This window comes from Lepidochelys kempii, chromosome 9, assembly GCF_965140265.1.
Source record: "Lepidochelys kempii isolate rLepKem1 chromosome 9, rLepKem1.hap2, whole genome shotgun sequence".
In the NCBI taxonomy this organism is placed as follows: domain Eukaryota; kingdom Metazoa; phylum Chordata; order Testudines; family Cheloniidae; genus Lepidochelys; species Lepidochelys kempii.
Genome location: NC_133264.1, coordinates 77,316,159 through 77,331,441, shown reverse-complemented (window position 1 = coordinate 77,331,441; position 15,283 = coordinate 77,316,159). Strand labels below are relative to the sequence as shown.

The 15,283-nt window shown below is 45.0% G+C and overlaps 1 protein-coding gene across 2 annotated transcripts in view; it reads left to right on the top strand.

Annotated features, from left to right (window-relative positions):
* Positions 1-10,367, top strand: part of NALF2 (NALCN channel auxiliary factor 2) — a 79,512-nt gene extending 69,145 nt beyond the window's left edge. For both annotated transcript variants that reach the window (XM_073360980.1, XM_073360979.1), the window contains 2 exons: positions 5,834-6,005; positions 7,049-10,367. In XM_073360980.1, coding sequence (XP_073217081.1) covers positions 5,834-6,005; positions 7,049-7,458 — 582 coding nt within the window. In that variant the 3' untranslated portion in view covers positions 7,459-10,367. The remainder of the gene's footprint in view (positions 1-5,833; positions 6,006-7,048) is intronic.
* The last annotated feature ends 4,916 nt before the right edge of the window (positions 10,368-15,283 follow it).

Genomic DNA, 15,283 nt, shown 5'->3' with positions numbered 1-15,283 from the left:
TAAAGGGAATATTAACATTTAGATGAATCTTGAATGCAATAATGTCATTGTCTATATGTCTCTTTAAAGTTTGTGATAGACTGCCTGATTGATAAGTTATCTTATGTTAATCCATGTAGTTAATTACCGGTGAGGTTTAGGAAACAGAAGGTTACATCAAAAGCCTATTGTTCACCCAGGATTGTATGGTCAAATGGCTGCTAGAAACCAGTTTAAAAGATCCTGTCATCTCAGATCTGCTTGAGGCTTCATGCAGGGGAAGCCTAAGCCATAAGGACTGAGATCCCACTCCTGGCTGGACCACCCTGAATATAAACATTGGACTATAACCTATGAACTGTTTTTGAAAGAACTCTTTGCAACTACAAAGGTCACTATCTCTGCTATGAATCTGAATCTCAAGAATTGTACTCATGTCTGTATGTATACTGATCTTTTAACCATACTCTCTCTCTTTTCTTTTTTAATAAATTTTAGTTTAGTTAATAAGAATTATCTGTAAGCATGTATTTGGGTAAGATTTGGAATATTCATTAACCTAGGAGGTAATGTGTCAGATCCTTTGGGATTGGTAGAACTTTTTTATATGATGAATAAGATTTTCAGTAATTCTCATCATAGTTGACTTGGGTGTCTGGGTGGAGGCTTAAGGCTGGGTTACTTCAAGGGAACTGTGTTGTTGGCTTCTGGGTAACCAGTGAGGTATTACAGAAGCTGTTTTGTGCTGGTTTGGTAAATCTAAGTATTGGAATATTCACCAACTTTAGGGATTGTCTGCCCCATTCTTTGCAGTTCACCCTAATTTAAGTGACCTCAGTTGGCTCCCCTGGGACTCCAGTCACAATTCCTATGGCATAACATAGGCCATAGAATTTCACCTAGTGACTCCTGCACCTAACCCAACAACATGTAATTGAATTAGAGCATATTTTTAGAAAACCATCCAGTCTTGATGTAAAGACTTCAAGAGATGCAGTCTTAAATATTAAATCCTATAGAATGGCAGAAAATTTCTCTAGAAAAGTTATCATTTCCTATTAACTTTTATAGGATTTTACTATGAGGGTGAAGTTATTTCTCCTGTGACCTAGTCAGGCTCTGAACCCAGATTTTAAAGTAGTAACACACTGTGCCCTTCATCCTCCCTGTCTGCTTTCATTTGTATGAATATTACTTTTCTCATCCCACTGCTTTGATGATAGAACTAAAAGGCCCTGCAGATTTCTGCTAACACAAGATGTAATGGGATGAATGCACCCTCTAATGGAGAAGATGGGAATAAACCTTTCCTAGGCATCAGATTAGAGAAATTGTATTTTGAATTCCTCATAGTGCAAGATATTTTATTTCAAGTAAGCTCCTTGGGGAGGACCCTTCGTTGTCAGATGACTTTGCAACTGACCCATTTCTAGAGTTTGTTGCTATCCCATTCCCTGCCAAAATGCCCACTTCTTAAATGTATTCCCCATTTGGTTATCATTTCCCATTGCTAGGCCTCACCCTGAAATCATTCCAGAGACTGTTCCCAAATGTTATTACACTACGTTTTAAAGAGAGAGCGAGAGAGAGAGCAGCTAACTACAAGCACATGTCACTAGCAGTTTATCTCATGGTTGTTCTTCCACCACTGTAACCCTTGCCTTCCCACACCCCCTTCCTTCACTTATTACCATTGCATGTTGTGTAATTTCGACAGCAAGCTGCTTGGGGCAGAGACCTGTTACTCATTTGTTCTCTAAAGTGCCATGCATAGCTATAGTGTTGTGTAAGTAATAATATTGCACTGATGGGCACATAGAGATTGCCACACTGGACCAGAGCAGCAGTGCATCGAATCTGGGATTCTGTATCTAGCAGTGACCAGTGCCAAATAGTTCAGAAATAGACACAGATATCTCCACAGTGGACAACTATGGGATAAACTGCTGCTATAGGAATTTTCTTCATTTCCTTTGTTACTTAGTTGATGGCCCTGAACCATGAGGTTTTACCTCTCATCACTTTTTTTTTATTCTGTCTAGTATAATGGTTTATGTTCTCACTGTTCATGGAAACCTTGCTGGAATCCTGCTAAGGTCTTGGTCCCAGTGATTTCTAATAGCAATGATAAAGGCCTCATGTCCCAGATGGCCAGCCCCTTTAAGGGGATATAGGCCCAATCCCACCTGTGACACAATTAGCTCACCTCCTGAAAATAATGGTCCTGTGATTGGTGGATAATATCACCAACCAGTCCTTCTGGGGAAAAGATAAGAGTAGAGGCCTATGGAAGAGCTGGAAGGAGTTAAAGGCTCCTGCAGGCTGCAGAGAGCAAGAAAGCTCATGCAGGGGACACTGGGGCACCAGGGGGAGGCCAGACTTGGCAAGAAGGACTAGGAGCGGGAGCTGGATATAGAGAGGAAGAGAGACCCCGCAGGTAGGGTGACCAGATGTCCCGATTTTATAGGGACAGTCCCGATATTCAGGGCTTTTTCTTATATAGGGACCTATTACGCCCCACTCCCTGTCCCGATTTTTCACACTTGCTATCTGGTCACCCTACCCGCAGGGAGAAAGGATTGGGCCCAGCTGGAGACTGGAGTGAAGACTTTTTCTTTTGGCCCACTAGGGGAGGAACACTATTGATTTCTGTTCTGGAAAGACTTGATCGCCAGCCTGGGTGGAACCAGTCTGGATGGTGGTGTCAACGGGACCGGGTAGAAACACAACACAAGCATCAGAAGGAGGGTTGTGGAATTCCCTTAGTTAGGAGGAAAGGGTTTGGGCCACTGGATATCATGTGTAGGATTAAATAAATTAGACCCCAGCCATAAGGGGAAACTTTTTTTGAATACCTTGGATTGTGAGGAGTTTATTGCGAAGGTGTGAGAAAGGAAAACAAAGGCAGGGTTGTGCAGGCCCCTCATAAGGAGGGCTCTCTGTAGGCAGTGACTCTGTCACACCTCATTTATTTAACTGGGGTTTTGAGTAACTTGGAAAACTAATCACCCTTTCTAAAGTCTACCGTTGTCACAGGCCTGCCTCCACAGCCATCCCCTGAATGGTCCTGCTTCAAGCCGCAGCGCCCTGCCTCCTCCTGTTCCCTCCTAACAATGGACACGGTCAGGGAGATGTGTGTGTCAAATCTTACGCTACTGCAGCCTGTGTTGTGCTTGTTGTGGGGATAGACAGAGACATGTCTCTAGAGCTGTCGATCCAGCACCTCATTCTCACCTGCACTGTTTTCCCTTTCAAAGGAAAATTAAATTACAAATGCCAAATGATATCTGCCTGTGTTTGGTAGCAGAGAGAGAACCAGCAATGTGCAGCTAGTGGACCTATAGGTTGCAGCTGATAGCACAGGGTTGAAGACCGGGGTCTAACATCTATTGGGTGCTGCTTTAAATAACACTACAGATTATGTTTTTCCTGGTGAATTAGGTATGTCCTACTGAAGTGAAGCATTTGGGCCAGAATTAATCACTTCAGCTGCAAAGTTCTGCAGCTCCAAGGAGGTGGGAATGCTGCCATGTCTTCACCTCGCCCTGGTATACATGGGAGGTTTGTGCAATTCTGTGTCATATATTCTCTTGCTGCATCTTGGTCATTCACTGCAAAAGTGATGATACAGCCTCCAGCACAGCACAGGGCTCCAAGCTAATAGAGTTTCTGTGCCATTGGATCATACAGTGGGAGCTCTCAGTGCTATGGGAATCTGTGCTAATTCGGAAGGCTGGTAGGAGCTTATTCTCAGTCTTTCCCCAAAACCTGACCCTCCAAAACCTGACCCTAGGGGCTCACAACAGCCAGTCCCTAAAATACTTCATACTAGCAAAGGCAGGAAATGTCCATCTGAGCTAGCTTGTTAGGGCCATGATTTCTCACTATGGGTCCCAGCCAGGTCTAACCATGCCCACCTGATGTTAACTGCTCCGCTCCATTCTGCAAAGCCTCACTTTCCTGGGCTCTGACAGCAGCTGAGCAATGAAAAGGAAGATGCCCCCCATGCTGCAGGGCAAGACAGGGTGTTTCACCCTGATACACCCTGGCTGGGTTACCAGTGGAGCTATCTGCAGGCACCTGTTCTGTTTTGTACTGGAATACATTAGCTGTTTCCTTAAGACTCTGGCTGGGTATTAGGACACTCAGAAAAGAGGAAAGGAGTAGTGAAGAGCTTGGGAATGGGCTCTTGTAAGTGGGATACTTCCGGGACTGGGTAATTCCAGACAGTGCATGTATCACTAACTCAGTATTACTTTGGTTTGCATGCTTTGGTTTCTGGCGGGGAGGGGCCTCTCCACTAGCCAGTTCTTGAGGGGTATTTGCTCTCCCCCACTACTGCGTGGTTTTGTCTCCTTTGGGGCGGGCAGGCCTTGCCTATGCTGTTTGCATTAGAGGAGTTGCTGCTGTTGATAAGCCTGATAGACTTCAAAGCCAGAGTTTATGGCACATGTGGAGTATGAATGTTGAGGCAGGCACAAGCAGAGCCTAAGTTACAAGCTACACACAAGCTAGCCTTTGATTCTGAGAGTTTTGCAAAGTTCAGCTCTAACCAGCTAAAAGATGAACATAAAATCCTTGTTTAGGGGCATACAGGAACATTTCTAGCGCGATCAAGCATTGTTTGGTACATACTGGCAATTAAAATACATCTATAAAATGCAATGTTGCCCATGAGATATGCCCATCTGAACCAAGAGAAATGGCATGCTTTCCATGAATAAAAGATTCCACCTAAGCAACAGGTAAATGGATGTAGAAGATTAAATAGATTTAACGGTGAAGCAGAAGAGGAAGAGGCAATTCTAACTAACAATGAGCTACCTCTTATTAACATCATTCAGAATAAAGTGTGAGGCAGGATTGGTAATATACAGGAATCTCCCCAGTGGCTGGAGCTAGTGTAGATTTTCCAGCAGTCATATGCATATGGGTATTTTCAGACTGGACCACTCCAAAGGTCCATCAAGCCAAGTTTCCAGTCTCCAGCAGTGATCAATGCTGGACACTTCACAGGAAGGTGTAAAATCCCTATAATGATTATTATTGTGCAGTAGTGTCCCAGAGGTAAATTCCTTCCGGACTCCAGCTGGTAAGCACTTTACATCCTGAAGTGTAAGGATCAAGAGCCTGGGTAATTTTATCTTACCTAGTGTCACTGCAGATGCTATTCTGTTTCATATAAGTGTACATGTATCTTTAATGCCTCTATCAACTGTTACTTGTTGTGGGGCTGCTCATAAGGGCGAGATTTCATATCCTGGTTTGTTATACTGGCTGCCGATGCTGGTTTGCTGTTGCAGAGTTTCTCATTAGTGTTGGGCTGCACAATATAGTTTGTTATATTGTAGGACTACTTATCAGGAACCAAGCTACCAGTGTTATTTTGTTATTTGTAGCGTTGCTTATGACTCATGGTCATAAGAGGAAAAAGCATTTCCATACTTATTTTTAAAGAGGAAACAAATAATTTCATGAATTTTGCAAACAGGTGAAATTTTGAGTCTACCAACCTTGACAGTGTCACTAAAGCCTCTAATGAACGATGTCTAAGGACCTACAAATAGAGGACAGTAGCCTATATGTTCATTTGCTTTACTCTTATAGATGTTTTAGATTGTGAATTGAATTTCACACTGTCTCACATCTTTCAGTTTGCTTAAAAGGAAACAGTTAATTCAATAAGTAACCCTGATGTATTAACAAATATTTATTGAGATTAAACAGTGGGGTAAAAGCTCACCATTCATCTGCCTTTAACTTGCACTAAGCCACAAGATTATTAAATGGTTTTAATATACATATTTTTGCTGATGTGACGTTGTGTCTTGCGGTGTCTTGTTTTCTCCCTTAGGCTGTCTACAAGGCCTGGCTGTGCTCCGAGTATTTCAATGTGACACAACAACAGTGCCGACACCGGATTCCATGCAAGCAATACTGTCTGGAGGTGCAGACCAGGTGCCCCTTTGTGTTACCTGACAATGACGAGCTGATCTATGGAGGGTTACCTGGTTTCATCTGTACGGGTAAGAAGGTCATGGAAGTAGGATAGGTGTCCCTGTAATGACTTCTTATCTCCTGCCCATTGTACATTTCAGGAAATGGAGGAAATACAAAAAGACAGGCAGACAAATGTGTGGGGTGGATGGGGAGGATTTTCAACTCATGTTCAAGTAATAAGTTCCATTTCTCTAGAGCCTTTCACCCTGAAGACTCCTGTAGCACTGTACAAATCATGGGCCAAATCTTGAAGTCTTTTTGCATGTGTGTAAGGACTTCAGGATTTGGTCATATATATAAAATAAATATATATAGGAAGTACATTATCAATTATTGAAATATTTCCATCTCTGAGATGGAATATAGCTGTTTAGCAGCCTCACAGCAACACTACCTGACAATTTAGGGCAGGACGTGAAAAGCAGTCCCACCACTAACTGAAACTTCAAGGGTCTATTTGGTGAGGCAATATGTGACTGCGTTAAAGTTTGACCAGCTCATTGACGCTAACTGATACAAAAGATGTCAGAGGATTTCCTTTTTTAAAGTGTGTTTAGTATTCATGGCAGGTGCTCAGAGATTGAAGTCCTCTATTTATCCATCCATACAACAGGTACAGCATAGGTATGGGCGGTACAAACTTTCCATCCTGCCACCTACCATAGCACTAGGTTTTCCTGGCAGTTCTCCCATCCATGATTGAACCTGGCCTGATCCTATAGTTTGTAAGATCTGATAAATACTCAGCCTGAGATGTTCACAGCTTTGTCACAAATTATCATTACACTTGGTCCTTGGATCTTGCAATAAAGTGGACCTGGATCATGGTTGCTTTTTCTCTGGGGGAATGTGGCCTAGGGTCTTAGTCCCAGAGAAAATCTGCCAGATGAAGGTGCTCAGGGTCCCAGTCCTTAGGCTGAAAGTTGTCCAGGAGCAGGCAGCCAACCAGAATGGAAACCCTTTTTTCCTACTTCAAGTGGATTTTCTGGCAGGCCCTATGGCTTTACTCTCTATTGCACTTCCCCTGCACGTTCACTGATTCTCACCATCTGTTATTATGTTTTGCCAGGGTTGCTAGAGAACCAATTATCCAATGAGGAAGCAAAGTGCTGCGATGTGCAATGGGACTCTTGTGACCACCCACCAGACAGCAACTACAATGCGTCCCCCAAATCCACAGAGTCGGAGTCATTCCATTACCACCGTCATGACCCCCACCTTCATCACCACCAGCAGCATCACTATCACCTCTACCACCACCACCACCAGTACCACCAACCCCACCCACCATCTTTGCTGCCTGTCTCCGCAGGGTCTCGCCTCAGCAACAGCAAAATCAGACTGTGCGTCCTGGTCCTTATGCTTCTCCACACCATGGTGTCCTTCTCAAGCGTGCACAGCAGTGAGGGGACTGCCAGCAGGGGCCTGAGCTTGGAGGCCCTACCTGCTATGGATGAGAGCATAACAAGAGATGAGTGACCCAGAGGGGGAAGGAAACGTCCAAGCAGAATGCCGGCTCTTTTCCTGCCAAGGGGGGCACACGCTATTCCTCCAATGGGAGGCACAGGATTGGGGGTGATGCGCACACACACACCCCTACCTACACCCCAAGAGCTGCTCGCCACGGGGCATCCCCGTGATGAAGAGTCTTTAATGCACACAGGGCTGCAGGACTCAGCTTTGAGAAGGGTTCAGTTATCAACAGCCTTTCAGCTGTGTGCATCCTGCCTGGTAGAGGCTCTGGGAGCTAGCGCAAAGAGGTATAGAAAAAGGGAGGGATGGGAGAAGGTCCCTTTGAAACAGTTCTCCCCATGGAAATGCCACTGCTCTCCCTGCCACCTATGAGGTATCTCATGTGGTGCCCCTATTTTTTCTACCAACTGGATAATTCAGTGCAATGGGTTCAAGAAACTGGTTTATCCATTATTCCTTTTTTCCCCTCAGTCTTTAAACTTCACCCATGTATATCGCCAAAGCTGCTAGGTGGCATATACAGCAACTCAAACACCTCAAAACAAACCCCAGCTAACTTCTCAGCAAACCTCTCCCTGCTGAGGGACAGTCTTGGGTCCTTAGTGTGACCTGGTGACCCCTCCGTCTGGGTAGCCCTGGTGTTAGGCTCACTCTCTTGCCAACAGACAAGATCCATTTCTAAGGCTAAGTTGTTGGGGTGGAAGATGTATTACCTGGCATTGTGTGTGCCATTTGGGGTTGTGTTTCTTACCTCAATCAGCCCTTCCTTGTCTGTGCCACTCTTGTCCTTCGATACACTGAACATAAAGAACGTCCCCTGTGGGTGTTGGCAGTGAGTAGAGAGATGGCTGTAGTACAGGATGGAACAGGAAATTATATTCCCAGAGTTCTTAACACTTCACTCTTCAATGTGTCCTCAGAATTTCCTTAAACTCCTGTACTTTGTTTTCTCCAACAGCATGTTTGAGTTTGGAGAGGGCAGCACTTAGGGCAACAAGAATCTGCAGGGGCAGAGCTGACTGCACTAGTTTGCAGTGGGGCCAAGGATGGTAACAAATGGATAAAAAGCCCCAAATTGCACCCTTTAAAGTTGCCACGTTACAAACTCTTACAGCATGTGGGAAGAGGACTGGAGAAATCCAGCCCATAGGGAAATAGTTTCCCAAATAAAATGCCACCAGCTAACAAAGCACAGGTGTGGAAGAGAGGTTTCATGTGCACTATGTCCATTACTGATCATACAGCTCCTGGAAGTCCTGCTGGAACAGCCACACTTAGCCTGGCAAGACGTTGATTGGCAACGCTTAGATTGTCCAAACACAGTCATACACTGGAATTCAGCCCCATCCAGACATAGGATCCCACCTCTAACTCTGACCTTTCAAATTCTCCATCCCAAGGACTGAGATTTATACTCGTAGGCAATGTTGCCATTTGAGGTATGTAGCACTCTTTTCTCCCCCCTCCCCTCCCCCATGTCCCTTTATAGCCGATATTTCCTCCTGCAGAGCCCACATTCAGGGTGATTTCTCTCATACTCGCAGTGATGTTACTGTACTGGGCTGATGATATCACTAGGAGGAGCAAATGACATTTTAGGAAGGAATGCTTGGGGGCCTGGCTGGAAACAAAGACAAAAGAATCAGGAATGAGCGAAGAGTTGAGGATCAAATATTAGTGAGGACAAATCTCACTTTGGAGGGGTAAGGCAAGATGAACTTGTTGCCCAACATCAGTATGAAGTGAAGCACAAGGAGACAGAAAAGCATGTTGTGTACAGTTAGATGCTCTCCCTCTCTCCAGGTCACAGTGACCGGGAGCATTTATTATTCATCTTGCATGGCTCATTTAGGGAAAAATTAAGATTTAGATCCCACCACCTGAGACAGCATGTTCAGTGGCCGAGTGGTTGTAACTAGGGGTCAGGCAAACCAACTGAAATCAGAATTAGACTGGTTATTCTGTCAAATCTCAAACCAAACCCAGACCTGTCTGAAGGGCAAAGAAATTTCTTTAAGTTCAGGATTTATAATACTTTTGTATTTCCTGGCTTCTGTTGAATTGAAGCAGAAATAACCAAAACACCATGAGAAAAGCTACTTCCTGCCTGGCTGGAAGAAGGAAGTACCAGAAATCTCATGGGAAAGCTGGGACATTTCCAGCCCATTTCCAGACCAAAGAGGATCGGAAAAGCAGCTGAATGTTTGGATTCTTATTTGACTGGAACCTCAGAATTTTTGGATGATGTTTACATGTTGTTATTTCCCATGCACTACCAAAGTCACGAACGCATAAAGCCTGTGAACACCATTCTCATAGCGCCAAACCGACCCATTGGCTATCAGGCTAACACTGTGTAATAATGTTAATACAACTAGTTTCCAGGGCAGATCCTGGGGACACTTCTTAAGACAGATCCTGTGGCTGTTTGCACCCACTGTGGCTAGGACAGACCTTGTGTGAACATTCACAACAGCTACCATGTATTTGCAGTTTGGTTCACTCTGATCTAAGAACAGGTATGTGCAACAGTTTAGCAAACATGAATCAGACTTTTTTGATCTTGGGAGTTTTTTGCCTTGAAACCAGCCTTTAAAACCAGCCTTTGTGATAGCTATGATGACTTGACCAGATGACGAGGCCAAAGGAACATGCACAAGCATGTTTCTGTATCAAGACAACAGACTCTGACTCATTTTTTAAGGAAACTAAACTTCACTAGTATTGTTAGGGTTTGAGTGGTCACCTAATTCGAAGTGTCTACTTCAGAGATAGGATGAGTACAGTCTTTAAACCAGGGGTGGGCAAACTTATTGGCCCAAGGGCCATATTTGGGAATAGAAATTGTAGGGTGGGCCATGAAAGCTCACATAATTGGGAGGTGGTGAGGGCTCTGGTTAGGGGTGCGGGCTCTGAGGTGAGGCTGGGGATGAGGGGTTTGGGGTGCAGGAGGGTGCTCTGGACTGGGACCAAGGGGTTCGGAGGGCGGGAGGGGGATCAAGGCTGGGGCAGAGGGTTGGGGCACAAGGAGAGGCTCAAGGGTGCAGGCTCCAGGTGACGCTTACCTCAAGCGGCTCCCGGAAGCAGCAGCATGTCCCTTCTCTGGCTCCTATGTGGAGGCGCAGCCAGGTGGCTCTGCATGCTGCCCCGTCCACAGGCACCGCCCCTGCAGCTCCCATTGGCTGTGGTTCCCAGACAATGGGAGCTGTGGAAGTGGTGCTTGGGGTGGGGGCAGCATGCAGAGCAGAGCCCCCTGGCTGCCCCTATGCTTAGGAGCCGGAGAGGAGCCATGCCACTGCTTCTGGGAGCCGTGTGGAGCGGTCCCCGACCCTGCTCCCTGGCTAGAGTACCAGAGCAGGACAAGCCCCAGACCCTGCTCCCCAGTGGGCGCTCGAGGGCGGATTAAAACGGCTGGTGGGCTGGATGCAGCCTGTGGGTTGTAGTTTGCTTACCTCTGCTTTAAACAATACAATAGGATGGAGAAGAGCAGACCAGTTTGCACATCAGCACATGATCCTGTGTCACCAGACTTGTTCAATGTCTGGTCTGATTCTGTTCAGGTCAGACACCAAGCGAAAAACTCCAAGTACTGCTCAGCCAGAGGTGGGCATAGTGGCCTGTTTCTAATTTTTTTTTTCATGTCATTTCTGCTTTCTGTGAATGCTAGGTAATCCCATAAAGATTGTGGGCCTGAATCTCATTTACATGAAGGCAATCTAAAGGGACCATAAAATGGGTGTAAATGTAATTATGCCTACTTTAAGGCCCCTTTACTTTGCCAGAGCCTTTTATACTGCCAGGACAGTGTAAAGAGTCCTTACGGTAAATGAGAATCAGGCCCTACATGTGCCATATGATAACGGGCAGCCACATACTGATATAAGGACATTTTGTGTAGGTCTGTATTATGTGACTTGTTTACAGTCCCCCCAAATCTGGGGGTACACAACCTGTCAGAGCCTGAATCTGAAGAAAAGAGAGAATCTGCCACGGAAGTTGCCTACATTTTCAGGACAGGCCTTTATCCACCAGTTCACCACTCAGGGCCAAATGTAGAAATGCTGTCTGACTGAACTAAAATAGAATAGATAGGGTTTTGTGGACATGGAATGGGGCTAGAGAAGGTTGAGTAGGGTTTTGTTGGAATATACTATGTGCCTCAAGACATTTTCTGACCTTAATCAATACAATATGAATTGATGAGCTGCACCTCTTTTACAAAGTACCTTGGCACCTGTTTCAGGATTGTCGTGGTTTGTGACCTAGATCAAGCCACTGTCCTGTCTCCATTTGATTTATGCCTTCTATCCACCATCCACTGTAATTGGCCTGAGACCACTTTCTAGTTTCCAGATAACATAGTTACTGTGAGAAATGCCACTCCGCCCCTTGATTGTAATAACATCTTGTTGGCACAGAATGCAGATGCATTCCTGTTTGGTCCTTGATGACCAATGCTAAATCAGAGCAGTGTTTGGCAAAAATACCCCCTTCTTAAGGAGAGAGGGGTGACCACATAGCAATGTGAGCAAATAGAGTTCAACCCTCTCATTCTTTCACCTTTAGTACACAAAATATGCTCCAAATGCTCCTTATTTACTTGGTAAGTGCTGATAGTTTGCTTGCCTGGATTGGGCAGGTCACTTACTAAATCCCAGCAAGTGATTTAAGAACAGTGGGAACGGAAGGGTGCTAAGCCATTTTCAAAATCTAGGTCCAATTGTAGGTGTTGAGGCTTTCAACAAACCTCGCCATAAGTATAATTAGTAAGAAACCTACAGGAGCATGTAACTACCATGTAATTGCACTATTTCAGTCAAGTGAATGCTAGGCAGTTACACAGTAATTAAAGAGGCCTCGCAGCATAGTTATGCCATGGAATTAAAATGAGATCCAAATGACGTTTCAGGTTACAGTCTCCCATAAGATTCACAAATAAAAGTCTGCTGTTGCACCAACAGTAAGGCCATCCCATCTGCCCGGCATGAGGGAAATTCAGGGAAGCCTGGTGCTGGGTTTCCATTGGCCTGCAGGTTCAGGACTGTCCCCTGATGATGCTGTTTTGTGCTAGTGCTTTCTCTCTGCCCCTGAACATGCTTGGTATCAAGGTGATTGGGGGGAAAGAGCTGTATCTTCACAGAAACAAGCTTTTGAAAAGAGTTATTTTCTCTAACAAGTCCAGGCTGTTGTCAGTAAGTTCTGTGGTTTTAGTGCACCATATGCTGTATTCAACACTTTGCCAGTCTAGTGAAATGAATCCAGGCTGTGCTGTTCTCAGAACAGGACTGAGCAGCTGGAAGCCATGTTTATTACGCTTCATCATTATAAGGGTGTCTGATAAAATCCTCTTTCTGGTCTGACTGTGACATTATACTCATAATAAACCTCTGTCTGTGCTAGCCCTCTCTCTGATACACAGTGGGATGCTCCCCTTTACTTAGACTGTAACCCTGCCTCAATAAAGCCTATTTACATTGCTTACATTATAACAGTGTTTCTCACTAGTCCTGGTACTATTTAGCATGTGAGATAAGGAAAGAGGAGAGAGTATGAGCCTCTCTGCAGAATGCATGCACAAACATATATGCCACACACAACTGAACAGGGGCTCCAAGGCTGAGATACCTCTCTGGAGCAGATTTCAGCACAGCCAGATGTGTGTTTAGAAAACACTGATCTCAAATGAACTTATCTTACTATGAATTCAGAATCAAGGTGCTACTTACTTTCCCTTCCAGTTCAGTGACTTGGATTCTCCTCTCTGGAGAGAAAAGGAGTACTTGTGGCACCTTAGAGACTAACAAATTTATTTGAGCATAAGCTTTCGTGAGCTATAGCTCACTTCATCGGATTCATGCAGTGGAAAATACAGTGGGGAGATTTTATATACACAGAGAACATGAAACAATGGGTGTTACCATACACACTGTAAAGAGAGTGATCAGGTAAGGTGAGCTATTACCAGCAGGAGAGAGAAGAAAAAAAAAAAACCTTTTGTAGTGATAATCAAGATGGGCCATTTCCAGCAGTTAACAAGAATGTGTGAGGAACGGTGGGGGGGTGGGGGGTGGGAAATAAACTTGGGGAAATAGTTTTACTTTGTGTAATGACCCATCCACTCCCAGTCTTTATTCAAGCCGAAGTTAATGGTGTCCAGTTTGCAAATTAATTCCAATTCAACAGTCTCTCATTGGAGTCTGTTTTTGAAGGTTTTTTTGTTGAAGAATTGCCACTTTTAGGTCTGTAATCGAGCGACCAGAGAGATTGAAGTGTTCTCCGACTGGTTTTTGAATGTTATAGTTCTTGACGTCTGATTTCTGTCCATTTATTCTTTTACATAGAGACTGTCCAGTTTGTCCAATGTACATGGCAGAGGGGCATTGCTGGCACATGATGGCATATATCACATTGGTAGATGTGCAGGTGAACGAGCCTCTGACAGTGTGGCTGATGTGATTAGGCCCTATAATGGTGTCCCCTGAATAGATATGTGGACATGGTTGGCAATGGGCTTTGTTGCAAGGATAGGTTCCTGGGTTAGTGTTTTTGTTGTGTGGTATGTGGTTGCTGGTGAGTATTTGCTTCAGGCTGGGGGGCTGTCTGTAGGCAAGGACTGGCCTGTCTCCCAAGATCTGTGAGAGTGATGGTTCGTCCTTCAGGATAAGTTGTAGATCCTTGATGATGCGCTGGAGAGATTTTAGTTGGGGGCTGAAGGTGATGGCTAGTGGCCTTCTGTTATTTTCTTTGTTGGGCCTGTCCTGTAGTAGGTAACTTCTGGGTACTCTTCTGGCTCTGTCAATCTGTTTCTTCACTTCAGCAGGTGGGTATTGTAGTTGTAAGAACGCTTGATAGAGATCTTGTAGGTGTTTGTCTCTGTCTGAGGGGGTGGAGCAAATGCGGTTGTATCGTAGAGCTTGGCTGTAGACAATGGATCGTGTGGTGTGGTCTGGATGAAAGCTGGAGGCATGCAGGTAAGTATAGCAGTCAGTAGGTTTCTGGTTTTGGGTGGTGTTTATGTGACCATCGCTTATTAGCACTGTAGTGTCGAGGAAGTGGCTCTCTTGTGTGCACTGGTCCAGGCTGAGGTTGATGGTGGGATGGAAATTGTTGAAATCATGGTGGAATTCCTCGAGGGCTTCTTTTCCATGGGTCCAGATGATGAAGATGTCATCAGTGTAGCGCAAGTAGAGTAGGGGCATTAGGGGACGAGAGCTGAGGAAGTGTTGTTCTAAGTCAGCCATAAAAATGTTGGCATACTGTGGGGCCATGTGGGTACCCATACCAGTGCTGCTGATTTGAAGGTATATGTTGTCCCCAAATGTGAAATAGTTATGGGTGAGGACAAACTCACAAAGTTCAGCCACCAGGTTTGCTGTGACATTATCGGGGATACTGTTCCTGAGAGAGACTCCATGCATTGGTGTGGACATGTAAAATCAAATGTTCCCCACAATGCAAACTGAGTTCTGCTCCATTGAGAGAAAGAACCTGTTCCCACAGCAGTAGCTCCTTATAGACGTTGTGATGCATGCAAAGTGTTACCCTTCCCCTATAGGGTCTGTCTGTCTGTCTGAGTCAATGTGTGGATCTGATGGGGCAGAGTTAGCCAGGATTCTCTTACTTTCCCACAGGACACATAGACCTCGTGAATATTTATTCACACACTTTGCCACCATATCATTTGACATTATTGGCAAGTTCTACTCAGGAGAAGCCCACGGCCTGAATTAGGGAGAGCAGCAGATCAGGACTCAGGTGCACTGGTAAAATTGTGAAAGGAAAGCTAGTGAAACAGCTGCCCATTTTCTATCTGGATCTAGCTGGGGTATTT